The 13,893-nt window shown below is 47.4% G+C and overlaps 3 protein-coding genes and 1 non-coding gene across 4 annotated transcripts; all 4 read left to right on the top strand.

Moving 5' to 3' along the window:
- Positions 1-1,063: 1,063 nt before the first annotated feature.
- On the top strand, positions 1,064-2,866 carry BO87DRAFT_321633 (sugar porter family MFS transporter; the record flags this gene model as incomplete). The annotated part of the gene is made up of 5 exons (XM_025619942.1): positions 1,064-1,231; positions 1,287-2,023; positions 2,086-2,137; positions 2,186-2,536; positions 2,582-2,866. 5 exons carry the CDS (start codon positions 1,064-1,066, stop codon positions 2,864-2,866), a joined length of 1,593 nt encoding a protein of 530 aa, XP_025474137.1.
- A 442-nt stretch (positions 2,867-3,308) lies between these two features.
- On the top strand, positions 3,309-3,390 carry BO87DRAFT_t270. Its single transcript has one exon. It is a non-coding gene; the product is annotated as a tRNA-Ser (tRNA).
- Positions 3,391-5,646: 2,256 nt separating this feature from the next.
- BO87DRAFT_391707 (intradiol ring-cleavage dioxygenase) lies at positions 5,647-6,986 on the top strand (the record flags this gene model as incomplete). The annotated part of the gene is made up of 5 exons (XM_025624974.1): positions 5,647-5,884; positions 5,937-6,089; positions 6,138-6,280; positions 6,341-6,506; positions 6,559-6,986. The coding sequence occupies 5 exons, from the start codon at positions 5,647-5,649 to the stop codon at positions 6,984-6,986; spliced, it is 1,128 nt and encodes a 375-aa protein (XP_025474136.1).
- Positions 6,987-7,370: 384 nt separating this feature from the next.
- On the top strand, positions 7,371-8,314 carry BO87DRAFT_451035 (uncharacterized protein). Its single transcript, XM_025628443.1, has 2 exons — positions 7,371-7,406; positions 7,472-8,314. Exon 2 carries the CDS (start codon positions 7,525-7,527, stop codon positions 8,272-8,274), a length of 750 nt encoding a protein of 249 aa, XP_025474135.1. The 5' UTR covers positions 7,371-7,406; positions 7,472-7,524; the 3' UTR covers positions 8,275-8,314.
- The last annotated feature ends 5,579 nt before the right edge of the window (positions 8,315-13,893 follow it).

The following is a 13,893-nucleotide window of genomic DNA, read 5'->3' as shown; positions in this document are numbered from 1 at the left end:
ATGCCAGGGTCAAAGAAAGATGCTTACTAGGTTGCCCCGATAGGGCAGGAGTGCTCTGTTAGTCTGTGTGAACTGTGAAGGTTGACCAGGGTCCAAGAAGCTCATCTCTTGATCGGAAACCCAAAATGACAGCACTAAGCAGATTCGGCTAGACTGGCACTTGATTGTGGGGAATCCTTCCTCTGCGCAGCACGTGGTAGGTTCAATTTTCCGACCCCTATGAAACCCCGCCAATCAGAGTGAATGCCAGAGCCAGACGGGGTTTGCCCGCCTGGACCGAGTTTCTGTTTGGCTGTTGGCAACTAAATCCTGTCAACAAGTCGTACTATACTAGCTTGACTTGCAGACTTACTATACCTTCTATGGAGTATAGCAGTGACTCGTGCTGGGTTGAATCTGGACTCCCCCGTAAACCGTTGCACCCCCCCCTGTGGGTACATTTCTTACGCTCAACCTGGGGAAACCAGGTCTGGGGTCGTACAGAACTTTCCCCTGTTGGTAAAACCTAACTCTCCGGGAAATTACCTCAGCCTGATGATTGGACATGCAGGCAGGATGAGAGGCATTCACCTCGAAGCCAGCCATCCGAATCAAGACTGGTGGTAATTTCGGATTCTGGGCCCTGTGCATGCCATCGGTCGACTGCAGTGAATAACGCTCCACAGCAATGGCCGTCCTGCAGCCCAACGAGTCACGGCCGGCGGCCAAACTGGACAGACGGCACGGTGGCCAAAGCTGGAGAACCCCATGGGCATTCCCCGGAACCGATGCTGGCCCGATTCTCAACGGGAAGTCGCGAGTCCAGCAGTGAGCTGAACATGATGCAACTTGGACCCTCGCACAGGATTATAAAACCGACCAATACCCCTGATCTCGTTTTTTCTTGTCTATCTTCTCGGTGCTTCCCCTCTTCCTTTTCTCCGTCACCTTCCCTCACGTCCCCCGGGCTTCGTGTGAACGCCGCTATCTTTCTCCCATTGCTGCCATATAGGCTTCTGCCCACCCTTCTTCTTGCCACTTTCTTTCACTGTGCGGACTATCACACAGTCTATCCTCAGTAGCCATGGCTGATGGCTTCGTGGACGCCTCGCGCGTCGAGGCCCCAGTCACCCTCAAGACCTACTTGATGTGTGCCTTTGCGGCTTTTGGTGGTATCTTCTTCGGTTATGACTCGGGTTATATCAGCGGTGTCATGGGAATGAGATACTTCATCGAGGAGTTTGAGGGCTTGGTATGTAGCGTCATCGCAACAACTAATAAGTTAAGAGGGGACTGACATCTATTAGGACTATAACACTACCCCCACAGATTCCTTCGTCCTCCCGTCCTGGAAAAAATCGTTGATCACGTCGATCCTCTCGGCTGGAACCTTCTTTGGTGCCCTCATTGCGGGTGACTTGGCAGACTGGTTTGGTCGTCGCACTACTATTGTCAGTGGTTGTGTGGTCTTCGTTGTTGGTGTTGTCCTGCAGACCGCTTCAAGCTCTTTGGGTCTGCTTGTTGCCGGACGTCTGATCGCAGGATTCGGTGTTGGCTTTGTCTCCGCCATTATTATCCTGTACATGTCTGAGATTGCACCTCGCAAGGTTCGCGGTGCTATTGTCTCAGGGTACCAGTTCTGCATCACTATCGGGCTCATGTTGGCCTCATGCGTCGACTACGGCACTGAGAACCGTCTCGACTCGGGCTCCTACCGTATCCCAATCGGCCTCCAGCTCGCCTGGGCTATCATCTTGGGAGGTGGTCTGCTCTGCCTGCCCGAGTCCCCTCGTTACTTTGTTCGAAAGGGTAACCTGGCCAAGGCTGCGGAGGTCCTTGCCCGCGTTCGTGGCCAGCCCCAAGACTCGGAATATATCAAGGATGAGCTGGCTGAGATCGTGGCAAACCATGAGTACGAGATGCAGGTGATCCCGGAAGGTGGATACTTCGTCAGCTGGATGAACTGCTTTCGCGGCAGTCTGTTCTCGCCTAACAGCAACCTTCGTCGGACAGTCCTGGGTACTTCCCTGCAGATGATGCAACAGTAAGTCACAACCTTGCCACACCCACACATAGAAAATGAAGAGAGATACTAACCGTCATCAGGTGGACCGGTGTCAACTTTGTCTTCTACTTCGGCACGACCTTCTTCCAGTCGGTGAGTAAGATGAATCTGTACCCGAGATGATGCGCTGACAGAGTATAGCTGGGAACCATTGATGACCCCTTCCTCATCAGCATGATTACCACTATCGTCAACGTCTGCTCGACCCCCGTCTCCTTCTACACAATTGAGAAGTTTGGCCGCCGTTCGCTCCTTTTGTGGGGAGCACTTGGCATGGTCATCTGCCAGTTCATTGTCGCTATCGTCGGCACCGTGGACGGCAGCAACAAGCACGCTGTCAGCGCAGAGATTTCCTTCATCTGCATTTACATCTTCTTCTTCGCTAGTACGTGGGGCCCGGGTGCTTGGGTTGTGATTGGCGAGATCTTCCCCCTGCCTATTAGGTCGCGTGGTGTGGCTCTGTCGACGGCTTCAAACTGGCTGTGGAATTGCGTAAGTGACTTGATCCCCTATTCACGAAACACGCTGACCAGTCAGATCATCGCCGTCATTACCCCCTACATGGTCGACAAGGATAAGGGTGACCTCAAGGCCAAGGTATTCTTCATCTGGGGCTCACTGTGCGCCTGCGCTTTTGTCTACACGTACTTCCTGATCCCGGAGACCAAGGGTCTCACTCTCGAGCAGGTGGACAAGATGATGGAAGAGACCACGCCTCGTACCTCGGCCAAGTGGAGACCGCATGGCACCTTCACGGCCGAGATGGGTCTTACTGCAAATGCTGTGGCCGAAAAGGCTACTGCGGTTCACCAGGAGGTGTGAGGGACGGGATGTCAGTTTCGACAGTGGTTTGCTGCTGACGACGAGTTGGTGGGTCTGCATACAGAAGGGTATGCTCGATTACTATGATTAATCTATCCTGCTTATTTCTGTTTACTTTACGTTAGTGATAGCTAAGTAATGACGCATGATACCAATATTTCGTATCTTTGTGACTTATTCCTCTCCTTGTCTTCTCGTACGGTTTGGAGGGTAGAACTCATGTAACAATTCCAGGCAATTTGGAATCCTCAACGCCTCGCTAAGAGGAGAAAAAGCTATCAGAAACTTTGTACCGCGGAAACCACATTATCAGTCCCGCCAGGAGCATGTCGCAGTAAAAATTGGCTGGTGCGACAGGAAGTGGGGATTGTTGTGTCCCTGATTCTAATCATGTGGCTTGTCGAAGCACCCTTATAGTCCATTAAGACAGTGAACTTACTAAGACAACATGGCCGAGTGGTCTAAGGCGATAGACTTGAAATCTATTCTCTTCGGAGGCGGCGGTTCGAACCCGTCTGTTGTCGTTTTTTGGCCCATCCGTTTTTTGGTGGGACTACCCCACCTATTCTTGATCGAGTTTTTGCTTTCCTTATTAATCAATCACTCCAAATCTAAATTATATTCTAATTCCATAATGAACTTTATTGATACTGCCGAAACATGGGTTGAATGTCGATCTTGTATAGTAGTAGACTAGAGTAGGCAGACACAATTCACTAGGGCCATCCATCCATCGAGGAAAATCAATAGCTACCCAACCATCTACACAGTACAAGTAGTGGATTCGATGCATCGTCATCATATCCCTGTGAGTTATCTAGATCGAGGGAAGTTCCCGATGGGTCCCGATGTGAAGTCGTAATCATCTCAGTAGGAGCATAAAAATGCTTATGCTCAATGTAGGAGTATATTTTGGCGTGGTGTGGAGTAAGTTTGCTGTAGATGCTGCCAACTCAGGTTAAAAATGGCAGCTTCACTATATCTACAACTACAACCAACGTTACAGAAGGGTCTACTTAGTCACAAGTACAATAAATCTACAGTAAAAGTAGTAGAATGCATCCGCCGTGCCGAATTAGATCAGGCGTGGTTCCGCTCTGCCAAGCCACGCCGCGGCGGAGGGCCTACGTATACCTACGTACACCCGCCGCCGATCTTCTCTCACTTTCTCTCCGCCCGTTGCAATGCTTCGCAACGCATTTCTTCGGCTCCACGAATCACCTCTCATTGTTTACTCAGTGTGTGTGTGTTTGCCAAGCCGCCGGCTGTTTGTGCGTGATGAGCCTATTCCTAATGATGTGGATATGCGTGAAGCCCCCCACGGCCTTGCGGGGCAACCCGCTTACGTGACAGGGTGTTTGTCCCTGATTTTGGGGGTCTTCTTCTTTTTTTACGTCCCTGTCTAAAATTTCCCTTCGATTAGAGGGTCCTGGGTCCTAGATGGCTAGCTTACCTTGTCGCCTGAGCGGGTTAAGGGATTACGTGCTGGCTGTCTCCAGTTTGTGCCCTTAATCGGAGGCTGTGATAAGGGTACGATGCTGGATGACGACGTTCATACTGGTATTGGCTGTGATGCCTCTGTGCTGGGGGTGTGCTAATCTTAGGTCTACGTGATAGGGTATGGTCTTTGATCCGCGTTGACTATGCTGTTGATCTACGCACGGCCATCTGCTTTGCTTGTGGAAGGAAATTATTCCTCGAACGGTTCAACTTCGGCCCTGTCAGTCCGCGCCACAGTCCTCCGGATTCTCTCCATTCAGATCACGGATAATTGGCGTGACCGATGCATGAAATGGCCCGATACTGATTGATTCGGCCAATAACAGCCTTTCGAGGTCCTCGGGCCGTGAAACTGCATGTGTGTCGACAGCTCCTTGTTTGCTCCTGGTTGCCAAGTCCGGCGGCATCCGGATCATTAAGCACCCTGTGGACAGCTTTTGCAGCAAGGAGGTTGATTAATAGGACGACAAGCTTCGGATATTTTGGGCATTCAATTGCCGGTGGTGCCAAGCCTCCTCAAACTGGATGATTAAGCGGCACATCCACTTGGTGGAGACGACGATCAACCTGGATCGTGGCTCGGTAGCGAGGGTGTTGGAGTTAGATCCTGTTGGAGCATACTTTGCTGTTGACTGATGACTGGCCGAGGTATTCGCTGTTCTCTTTTCAGAGTCTTGTAAGGACTGGACTGGAGGGATACGTTCTGAATAAAAAGGCTGACCTGCTTTTGCTGGTAGGTATGAGATGCCATGATGACTAGATTTCAACTTCCATGGCTACGCTTCTGGTTGGAGACATCTAGCTAGCGAAGCTAGAAGCTTCTCAAGACCCATACAGGTCCCAATTATCGAGATGGGTTACCCTGGACTACCCTGAGCTAAACCGAAAACGCTGCGGACCTGAAAAGACGCCCATTCATGCATAAGCCTGTCACAACTTAGCCATAATTTAGCAACCCCTTCTCCACAAGTGGATGTCGGGCCGCGTCGTCATGGGGGATCGTGCCCTACCTACCAAAGGTCTGGCCCCAGCACGATGAAGCAATTCGAAGCCATCCAAGCCCTTGGCGACAGCTGAACAATTGCCGGCGTTTCATTTGGCGGTCTGCTCCCTTGGTTGCGTCAGCTGGATAGCATCGTCTTGACGGGCATGATGTTCTGGGATAACGATATAAAGCGACCTGCCCCGGGGATAGATCTCATTAGCATCCAACAACATCCTCATCACCGCTCATTTTCTACCTCCAATCTCTTCCCTCATTTCAGTTGATATCCATCAAGATGGTCCAGCTTAACACGCTCCTTACCGGCCTGGCTGGCCTTGCCAGCGTCGTCTCTGCTCATCCCGACCACGATATCCGTGCCGAAGCTGCTGAGCGCGCTGCCTTGATGAAGCGTGCTCCTCGTAGTCTGAGCGACTGCTCTGCGAAGCTCAAGACCCGCGGCCTTGAGAAGCAGAGCATTGCTCGTCGCGAGAACGCTGTGAATGCCATTCGCCAGAAGAGGGGCCTGCAGACCCGTATGGTCCTTACCTTACCGGTCAAGATTGATCTAGGCTAATCAAGATACAGACGCTCCCCTTCTCAAGGCTCGTGACCTTGACACCATCCTTAACACCACCCACCACTCGTCTCTGAACGTGAACCCCGAGACCGACCCCAACGTCCTCTTTGCCTCCAACGCCACCTGCGTTCTTGGCCCGGATGTCACCCAGGGTCCTTACTGTATGGCCATCTTTTCTCCAAAGGGATTTATGTAGCTAACCAGACCAGATGTGACTGGCGAGCTCATCCGCAACGACATCACCGAGACCCAGGAGGGTGTGCCTCTCTACCTGGACATCCAGCTCATTGACACCAGCACCTGCGAGCCCGTCCCCGAAATCTACATTGACATCTGGCACTGCAACGCTACTGTAAGCCACTTACCACTGACCTCATCTCTCTGCGTCGTGCAATACTGATTATATGTATAGGGTGTCTACTCTGGCGTGGCTGCCTCCGGCAACGGTGACTCTAGCGACACCTCCAACCTGGACGCCACTTTCCTCCGCGGTATCCAGCAGACCGACTCTGATGGTGTCGTGCAGTTCAACTCCATCTTCCCCGGCCACTACACCAGCCGTGCCACTCACATTCACGGTAAATACCATCCCCCCTCTAAGAAAACCCTCTGATACTGACTCAACAATAGTCCTCTCCCACTCCCCCAACGAGACTACCGCTCTCCCCAACAACACCATTTCTGGTCTCTACACTTCCCACGCCAACTACGTCGGCCAGCTCTTCTTCGACCAGGACTTGATCACCAAGGTCGAGGCCACCAGCCCCTACAGCACCAACACCCAGGAGCTCACTGAGAACGCTGATGACAGCATCCTCTCTGAGGAGGCCGACACCATTGACCCCTTCGTTGAGTATGTCCTCCTCGGTGACGATGTGAGTGACGGTGTCTTCGGATGGATCTCCCTCGGTATCGACGTCTCTGAGAACAGCGAGATCACTCCTGCTGCGGAGTACACTGCTGATGGTGGTGTCGAGAACGACTCCTCCAGCTCTGGTATGGGCGGTGGCGGTGGCTCTGCCCCTAGCGGCGGCGCCGCCCCCAGTGCTTCTGCTTAAGTTTTGATTTGTGTGAGTTGACGGTGAGGTGTTGTTTGTACTTGGTTTTTGCATATGTAGGATAGCCAGGAAATATTATTAACTTAGTCGCTCGTTTTACTACCTTGACACTGGAGTAGAAGATGGACTTAGGGGTTTCGATGGGAGTACCGATATGATTCATTGGATAAGTAAAAGTTGCTGGAAGCAATGTGGATATTCATCTGTTTCATTTATTCTCTACCTGTTGTACGGATATGCTCGTCACCTGATTGTTGTGCCTGTTCTTCTGTTTGCTGCCTTAAGCTTCCTCTTTCCCAGACCCCTCGCCCATATCTTTTCAACAACATTCTCTCTTCTTGACTGAATGTCCCAAAAATCATCCTCTCCCCCGACTGCATCTTCTTCAACTATCACCACGAACTATTCCAAGATCTCAAGGTTAGTATAACTCCTATTCACTATTAGTCAGAAGTAACCTCGACATTTTGGCTCACACAACGCAGAATCACAATCCAGCCACTATACATACACACACACACACACACCACCCTCCATAATGTCCTCCCAGAATTGGCTCCCAAACATCCCCCCCAGCTCCCTCTGCACCACCTACCCCTACACCCGCCCGACCCTCCTACGCCGGCTCTACTACAAGACCGACCCCAACCGAACACCCTACCTCCACTTCACCAACGTCCCACCAACCCTCATCACCCAATACCTAGACCAAGACCAATTCCTCCTAACAAAGGCCCGAATCACCTACGACTACCCTTCCCGCACACTGATCATGAAGGGACACCCTCACCGACAGGAACTAGCCAAGGGGCTCTTTGACAACGACTTCCTGATGTTCAGATATAATGTGGGTAAATTTGCCCTCAGGCCACTCGGTGCTACGACAGTCGCCGAAGGAGACGTCGTGAAGGAGCCGGATTTGAGTTGGCGGCCGCTTGACTTACCCCCTGGACGGGCGAGGACCTGGCCAAGTTTGGTGTTTCATGTGGGCTGGCCGGAGGGATTGGAGTATTTGAGGGGGGAGGCGAAGTTGTGGCTTAGTTGGAGTAAGGGGGATGTGAGGGCGGTGGTGTTGATGGATGTTGGGAGGGAGGAGTTGGGGATTGAGAAGTGGGTGATGGGTGATGAGGGTCCGAAGTTGGAATATCGGGTGGAGGTGAGGATTTCGAAGGAGGGGGTGGTAGAGGTGCTGGGTGGGCCTTTTGTGATCACTTTTATGGAGGCGTTTTTGAGGGATCCGGACCTGGAGAAGACGAACGAGAGGAATCGATTGGGTGTGGGGTGGTGAGGAGATTAAGGAGTGTATGGGATGTTTGGTGGATGGTCGGGACTGAGGGGGGTGCCAGGTGAAGTCAACGCTGTGATCAAGAATGCATGCTTGAGATGACGCCCTGCATTCTGATGATACGTCGCTATATGGTGTTGATATACTTGATACTGCGAGTCGATCCATCGTCAGATGTAGTAGTATTATTTGCCTAACGTGCTGGCCACATAGGATTAGCTACAATACTAGGACTACTAATCCCATGGGATGATATAAAGATCCACCCATTGAAAGTCCGGAGATACCAGAAGCGTACTTCCACTAATACTCATAACAAGAATACCAATTACTAGACACAACATATCACTCAACATCTACATTACAAGGACCGAGATACTAGCCATACAATAATTCAATAAACGAGTACCCTCCGGATGACATTTTCTAAATGCAAAGAGCCCTTATTCAAGGTACCGTATCCTCTATGAACCATCAAGCTACTTACTTCACATAGGCGAAGAGGAATGAATTACCGAGGCCAATTTTCGCAAGTACATATTTTGTCAGAGTTGATTCAGTCAACAGTCATTAATCAATACGATACGAGAATTGATGCATTTCTGCTGTCATACAACAAGCTGATACATCGAAAAGGCAGTATCTATTAATCACAGAGAGAATAACTAACATTTGACTCTTAACTGTAGTATGATTTGTTGAAGCAGTAATACTAGTAGCCTCGGTCACGTGACCCCTACATACCAAACAACCCCTACTTCTACCCTCGCTGCGCAACCCCTAGATAGGAACACAACACACAAAAACAACTCTCTGCCCTTTCTTTGCTTCCTACAAGTAGACGTTCCAACAGGTTATGAGCCCGGCCCTTTCTACCGTGAAGCTATTCAGAACCGTTAAACAGGATCGTTGACACCAAATGAGGCGGAGAATCTACGGCCACTGCGGTAGTGGTGAACGGGAACACGCCGGTCTTGGTGATATTAAAATCGTGCTATACAATATTAAATTGCTCTCCCTACGGGCCACCAGCCATAAAATTGGCCAAGATGGCGTTCCAAGTGGGAAGTAGTATCAATATTAAAGGTCTACTATGTAGTAAAGAGACCAAGGAAGCAGTTATACAGGCGGATTGATTGCCCAGGATCACTGTCAAAACCGTGTCAAGATTGCCTCTTTTACTACGTGACTGCTCCAATTTCTACGACTGGGACTTTGAGCTGAAGCAGACACTGAAGAATATTGGATTAGAGAATCTAGTTGATCTGAAGCTTCTGAAACCAAATAAGAACCATGAAAACTATGAAGAATAGTATAATTACTCATGAATCATGCAGTCCTGGCTGGCTGGCCAGCTATCAGAAGAAGTAAAGAAGAAGTTCAGGAAATCTAAAGAAGAAAAGGATTATATTAATAATGTATACAAAGTTGTGAGAAGTATTATACTGGGCCATGATGTAGTAGAGTGCCAAACCGTTGCTATTAGATTGATGAGGATTACATGTTCTGATTACTCTACTGCGCGTTAATTTGTTGATGATTTCAGCGACACTTACGACCTCACAAGCGAGCTAGAATGCCTGCTATCACTGTACCTAGCAAGTCTTAAACTACTATATGAATTACAGACGGATTTTTCTACCTGGGCGTTAACACAGGAATACACGATCCCAGGAAACGCAGGGAAGACCTATACTGAAGTGTAATTTGAAGAGCTTTGCAGGAGCGCTATTGAAGAAAGTAAGAGATATGAATTAAGTAAAATTGGCGCTGCTGCTGTCAGCAGAAATAAAAGCAGAAATCTATTAAATAAGCCTGATACTACTAAAGAACAGTGGAAGACAGCTATTTACCTGGAAAAAGGTGTTCTCCCTGAAGACCATGCTGTAAAGATATATAATATAAAGCTAGAGTATATTAATAGTGCCTGCGCGTACTGCAGATCAAGAGGCCACGGCTTATTAAAGTGTTGATATATTGATCTAATCTCACGTCCGGCAGGGTGGATTTCTTATATAAAAGGTATCTGGTTCTTCAGGGGAAGGATTAATAAAAGAAAGGATGATTTTAAAGCAGCTGTAGCAGTATCATCTATAAAATAGATTACTGAGATGCCTGCTCAGCACGTTGCTTTATATAAGGCAGATTCGGATGATAAAAATTTATATATTTTGAATTTTAGTGGCCTAGTGGTTGGAAACACCACTAGCGAGTCCTTATGCTGGATTTATAATACTGGCAGCTCACAGCACCTGACCCCTGACTGTGCCTCGCTAAATGATTACTAGGATCTAAATGACTATGATTTCTACAAATACGGTATCTCTGACAGCGGTGTTGGTGTTGTAAAGTCAGCAGGCTATTAATTCCTGTTTCTATCTATAAATAATAAAAGCATTGAATTGAATATCAAAGCGTACTACCAGCCAGGCCTTGCTTACGGGCTTCTTTCAGTGGACCGCCTGCGTAAGGACTTTGGAATATATGCTATTATAAAAGACCTGACCCTATGCAGGGAGCAGGATGACGAAGTAATCAGCTATCTGTAGGTATGTAAAAATGTGCTTTTTATATGTACAGAGAATGCAGGAATGGCTTTTACTGTGGTAGATCTTTTTCTGCTGTACCAGCGCTATGGGCACATAGAATTCTGCAGAGTTGCCTCCGCTGCAAAAAATCAATAAATTAAACTTGAATATAGAGATGATCTCTACTGTGAAGCATGTTCTCTAGATAAAGTAAAGTATCTAGTATCAAGATATCTGATTCCACGGACTGCTGACCCTACCCAACTATAGCACGCGGACGTGTAGAAGGTGACCTTAATAGGTTATAGAAGATTCCAATACTTCATGGTCATGATTAATAATGTTACTTGTTTAATATGTACTGTCATGTTAAAGCAGAAGAATAACACCTTTATAAAGCTGATTTGAATGAACAACGAACATAAGAATATGGTCAGTAGATATGTTGCTTGCTGGCATCTAGATAGAGGCTGTGAATTCAACAGATTCAAGGAATGGATAAACTATGAAGATCGAGGCATTCAAGTCATTATATCACCACTATGAACACCTGAAGCAAACGGCCTTTCTGAATAATATAGAGGCTTGCTTAACCAAATGAGCAGGATCATGTTACTTGACTCTGGCTTACTTCCTTATCTTTGGCCATACACTGTATGTCTAGCAGCGCAGATCTTAAATCAACTGGTTCCTGCAGGAAGTGAAGCTAAACAAGCACCTGTTCAGCTATATAAATCATATTATAATCTTCCTAATCCTGATGCCTTCCTAGACTTCTTACGCGTATTTGGATGCCGCTGCTACCAGTACATATCTAAAAAGAACCGTGTTGCCTCCAGGAAGATGTCGCCTCACACAGAAACTGGCTACTTTGTCGGTTTTGACGGTGACAATAACTATGTATGCCTAGTGTAGTATCCTGTCTCAGATAAAGTTAAAAAATCAAGGGATATCATCTTTTACGAAGATTGCACGTATAAAGATAACTATGAAGATTCTGGTAAAGTAGCTAAAGCATCTACTTCTAAGAATCTGATTACGCCGGGATCAGGTATCTCACTCAACTTTGATGACACCTTCCTGTGTTAATTAGATAATACAAAGATTGATATTGCCAAGGCTTTTCCTGTCCCGGATGACACTACTAACAAGTTTATGCATGGAAGAATACAGACTCTATCTATCTCTACTAAACCTATGGAAAGCATTATCAGAAATGTTCCTACTACTCTAATCCCCTTAATCAAGAACTCTACAGAATATAAAGTGTTAACAAAACACGCCCATCAAGATTACCGCCTCGCTGAACCTGAGTATCCTGATACCACTACCACTGACACTCTGAGGTAATCCTAATGTACTATAAAAAACAAAGGTCCTACGTGGATTAGGAATAAGCAAGTAGCCGCGCTGGAACAGGAATCTGACCTGCCTGCCTTGCCCATACTAAAATAATATGAAGTTGCCATACTAAACACCTATATTAAAGTAATTGCGTCCCTGCTTGCTCCATACTGGAAAGCGGCTATGACTATACAGATTAATACACTTAAATTAATGAAAATCTATGAGATCATTGACCGATCCACTGGCACTAGAACAATCCCAGGCAAGTGGATATTTAATCTAAAAGTCAATACTGAAGGCATCATTATACAATTCCGTGCTCGCTGGGTTGTTTATGGCAACCGCTAGGTGCCGGGCATTAATTACAATAAGTTCTTTGCCCCCGTGGCCAGCGAAATCGCGCTTAAAATATTTATAACGAGTGTGGCAGTAAAGCACTTCCACTGGGAGCAGTATAATATTATATCTGTCTATCTACATGTTCTAACTGAAGGAAAGTATATTTACATGAAGCAGCTAACAGGATACCATGAGGGACCATCTGAATGAGTGTGTCTTCTGAAAAAGGCTCTATACAGACTTCGCCAAGCGGCCCACCTCTGGTATCGTACATTTGATGATAAATTACAAGAAATTAGATTTAAATCTCTACTAGAAGATTCCTGCGTCTACAGAAATAGAGAGATCTGGCTTATAATCTATGTCAATAACTCCGCTATCGCTGGCCCCAAGCAGGAGGATCTGATATCGGTAAAACACTATCTTGATAAGGCATTTGGTCTCAAAGAACTAGGTGAATCAAAGATCCTGCTCGGATATAATATTCTACGCGACTACCAAGTAAACATAATCTTGCTATCACAGTCTATCTATGTAGAGGAGTGTCTTGCTGTAGCAGGCTTATAATCCTGCACTGGTACTGCTACCTTAATGGCCCCTGCCTACAAGAAGGCGGATCGCTCAAAAATGATTATAGATAATGTCAATATCAACAAATATCAGAGACTAGTTGGTTGTTTGAATTAGTTAACTACTAAAACGTGTCCTGATCTACGCCACGCCATCTTCCGCCTATAAAGGCACATGAATAAGGCCATTACAGCAGATGCAAAGGCCTTGAAGACTATATACAGATATCTACGTGACTTTATCTTCTACGGCATCACCCTGGCCGCAGACCATACTAAAGATATTAAAGTTTATGTGGATGCCGCACATGCTGACCATGAGGACGGCAAGTCCACTGAAAAATATATTATCTTCTACGCAGGTGGCCCAATCGTCTGGATATCTATTAAATAAAGTGTTGTTGCACCTTCATCTACCATTATAGAATACTGTGCATTTGACTCCGCCGCCAAAGACGCCCTGTATGTCAAGAAACTGGCGCAGGTGTTTGACCTCAAGATATCCGATGACAGTAAGATACTCTTATTCAGCGACGCTGCTAACTCACTAAGAATACTGAACCACGGCGGCTACACGAAGTCAACCAGGTGGCTTGATAACCGCTACCTGTTTGTAGCGGATCTAATTAAAACAAATATTATATCAATCCAACACGTTGCTGGTGTAGTCAATCCCGCTGACGGCCTTACTAAACTACTGGATCGGGAACCATTCCACGCATTCAGACATCTTCTACGGATAATCTCCCTTCCTACTACCAGCACCACCGCCGCGCATCCCGAAAACGATGTTTGAGATACGAAAAATTGCCTATCTAGGAAAGGAATATGACTTCAAC

The sequence above is a fragment of the Aspergillus neoniger genome, assembly GCF_003184625.1.
Source record: "Aspergillus neoniger CBS 115656 unplaced genomic scaffold BO87scaffold_62, whole genome shotgun sequence".
In the NCBI taxonomy this organism is placed as follows: Eukaryota; Fungi; Ascomycota; class Eurotiomycetes; order Eurotiales; family Aspergillaceae; genus Aspergillus; species Aspergillus neoniger.
This window is presented reverse-complemented; position numbering and strand designations above follow the sequence as displayed.

Excerpts from the sequence above, each read along its gene's own strand:
- BO87DRAFT_451035 (XM_025628443.1), top strand. The coding sequence starts at position 7,525 with ATGTCCTCCCAGAATTGGCTCCCAAACATCCCCCCCAGCTCCCTCTGC.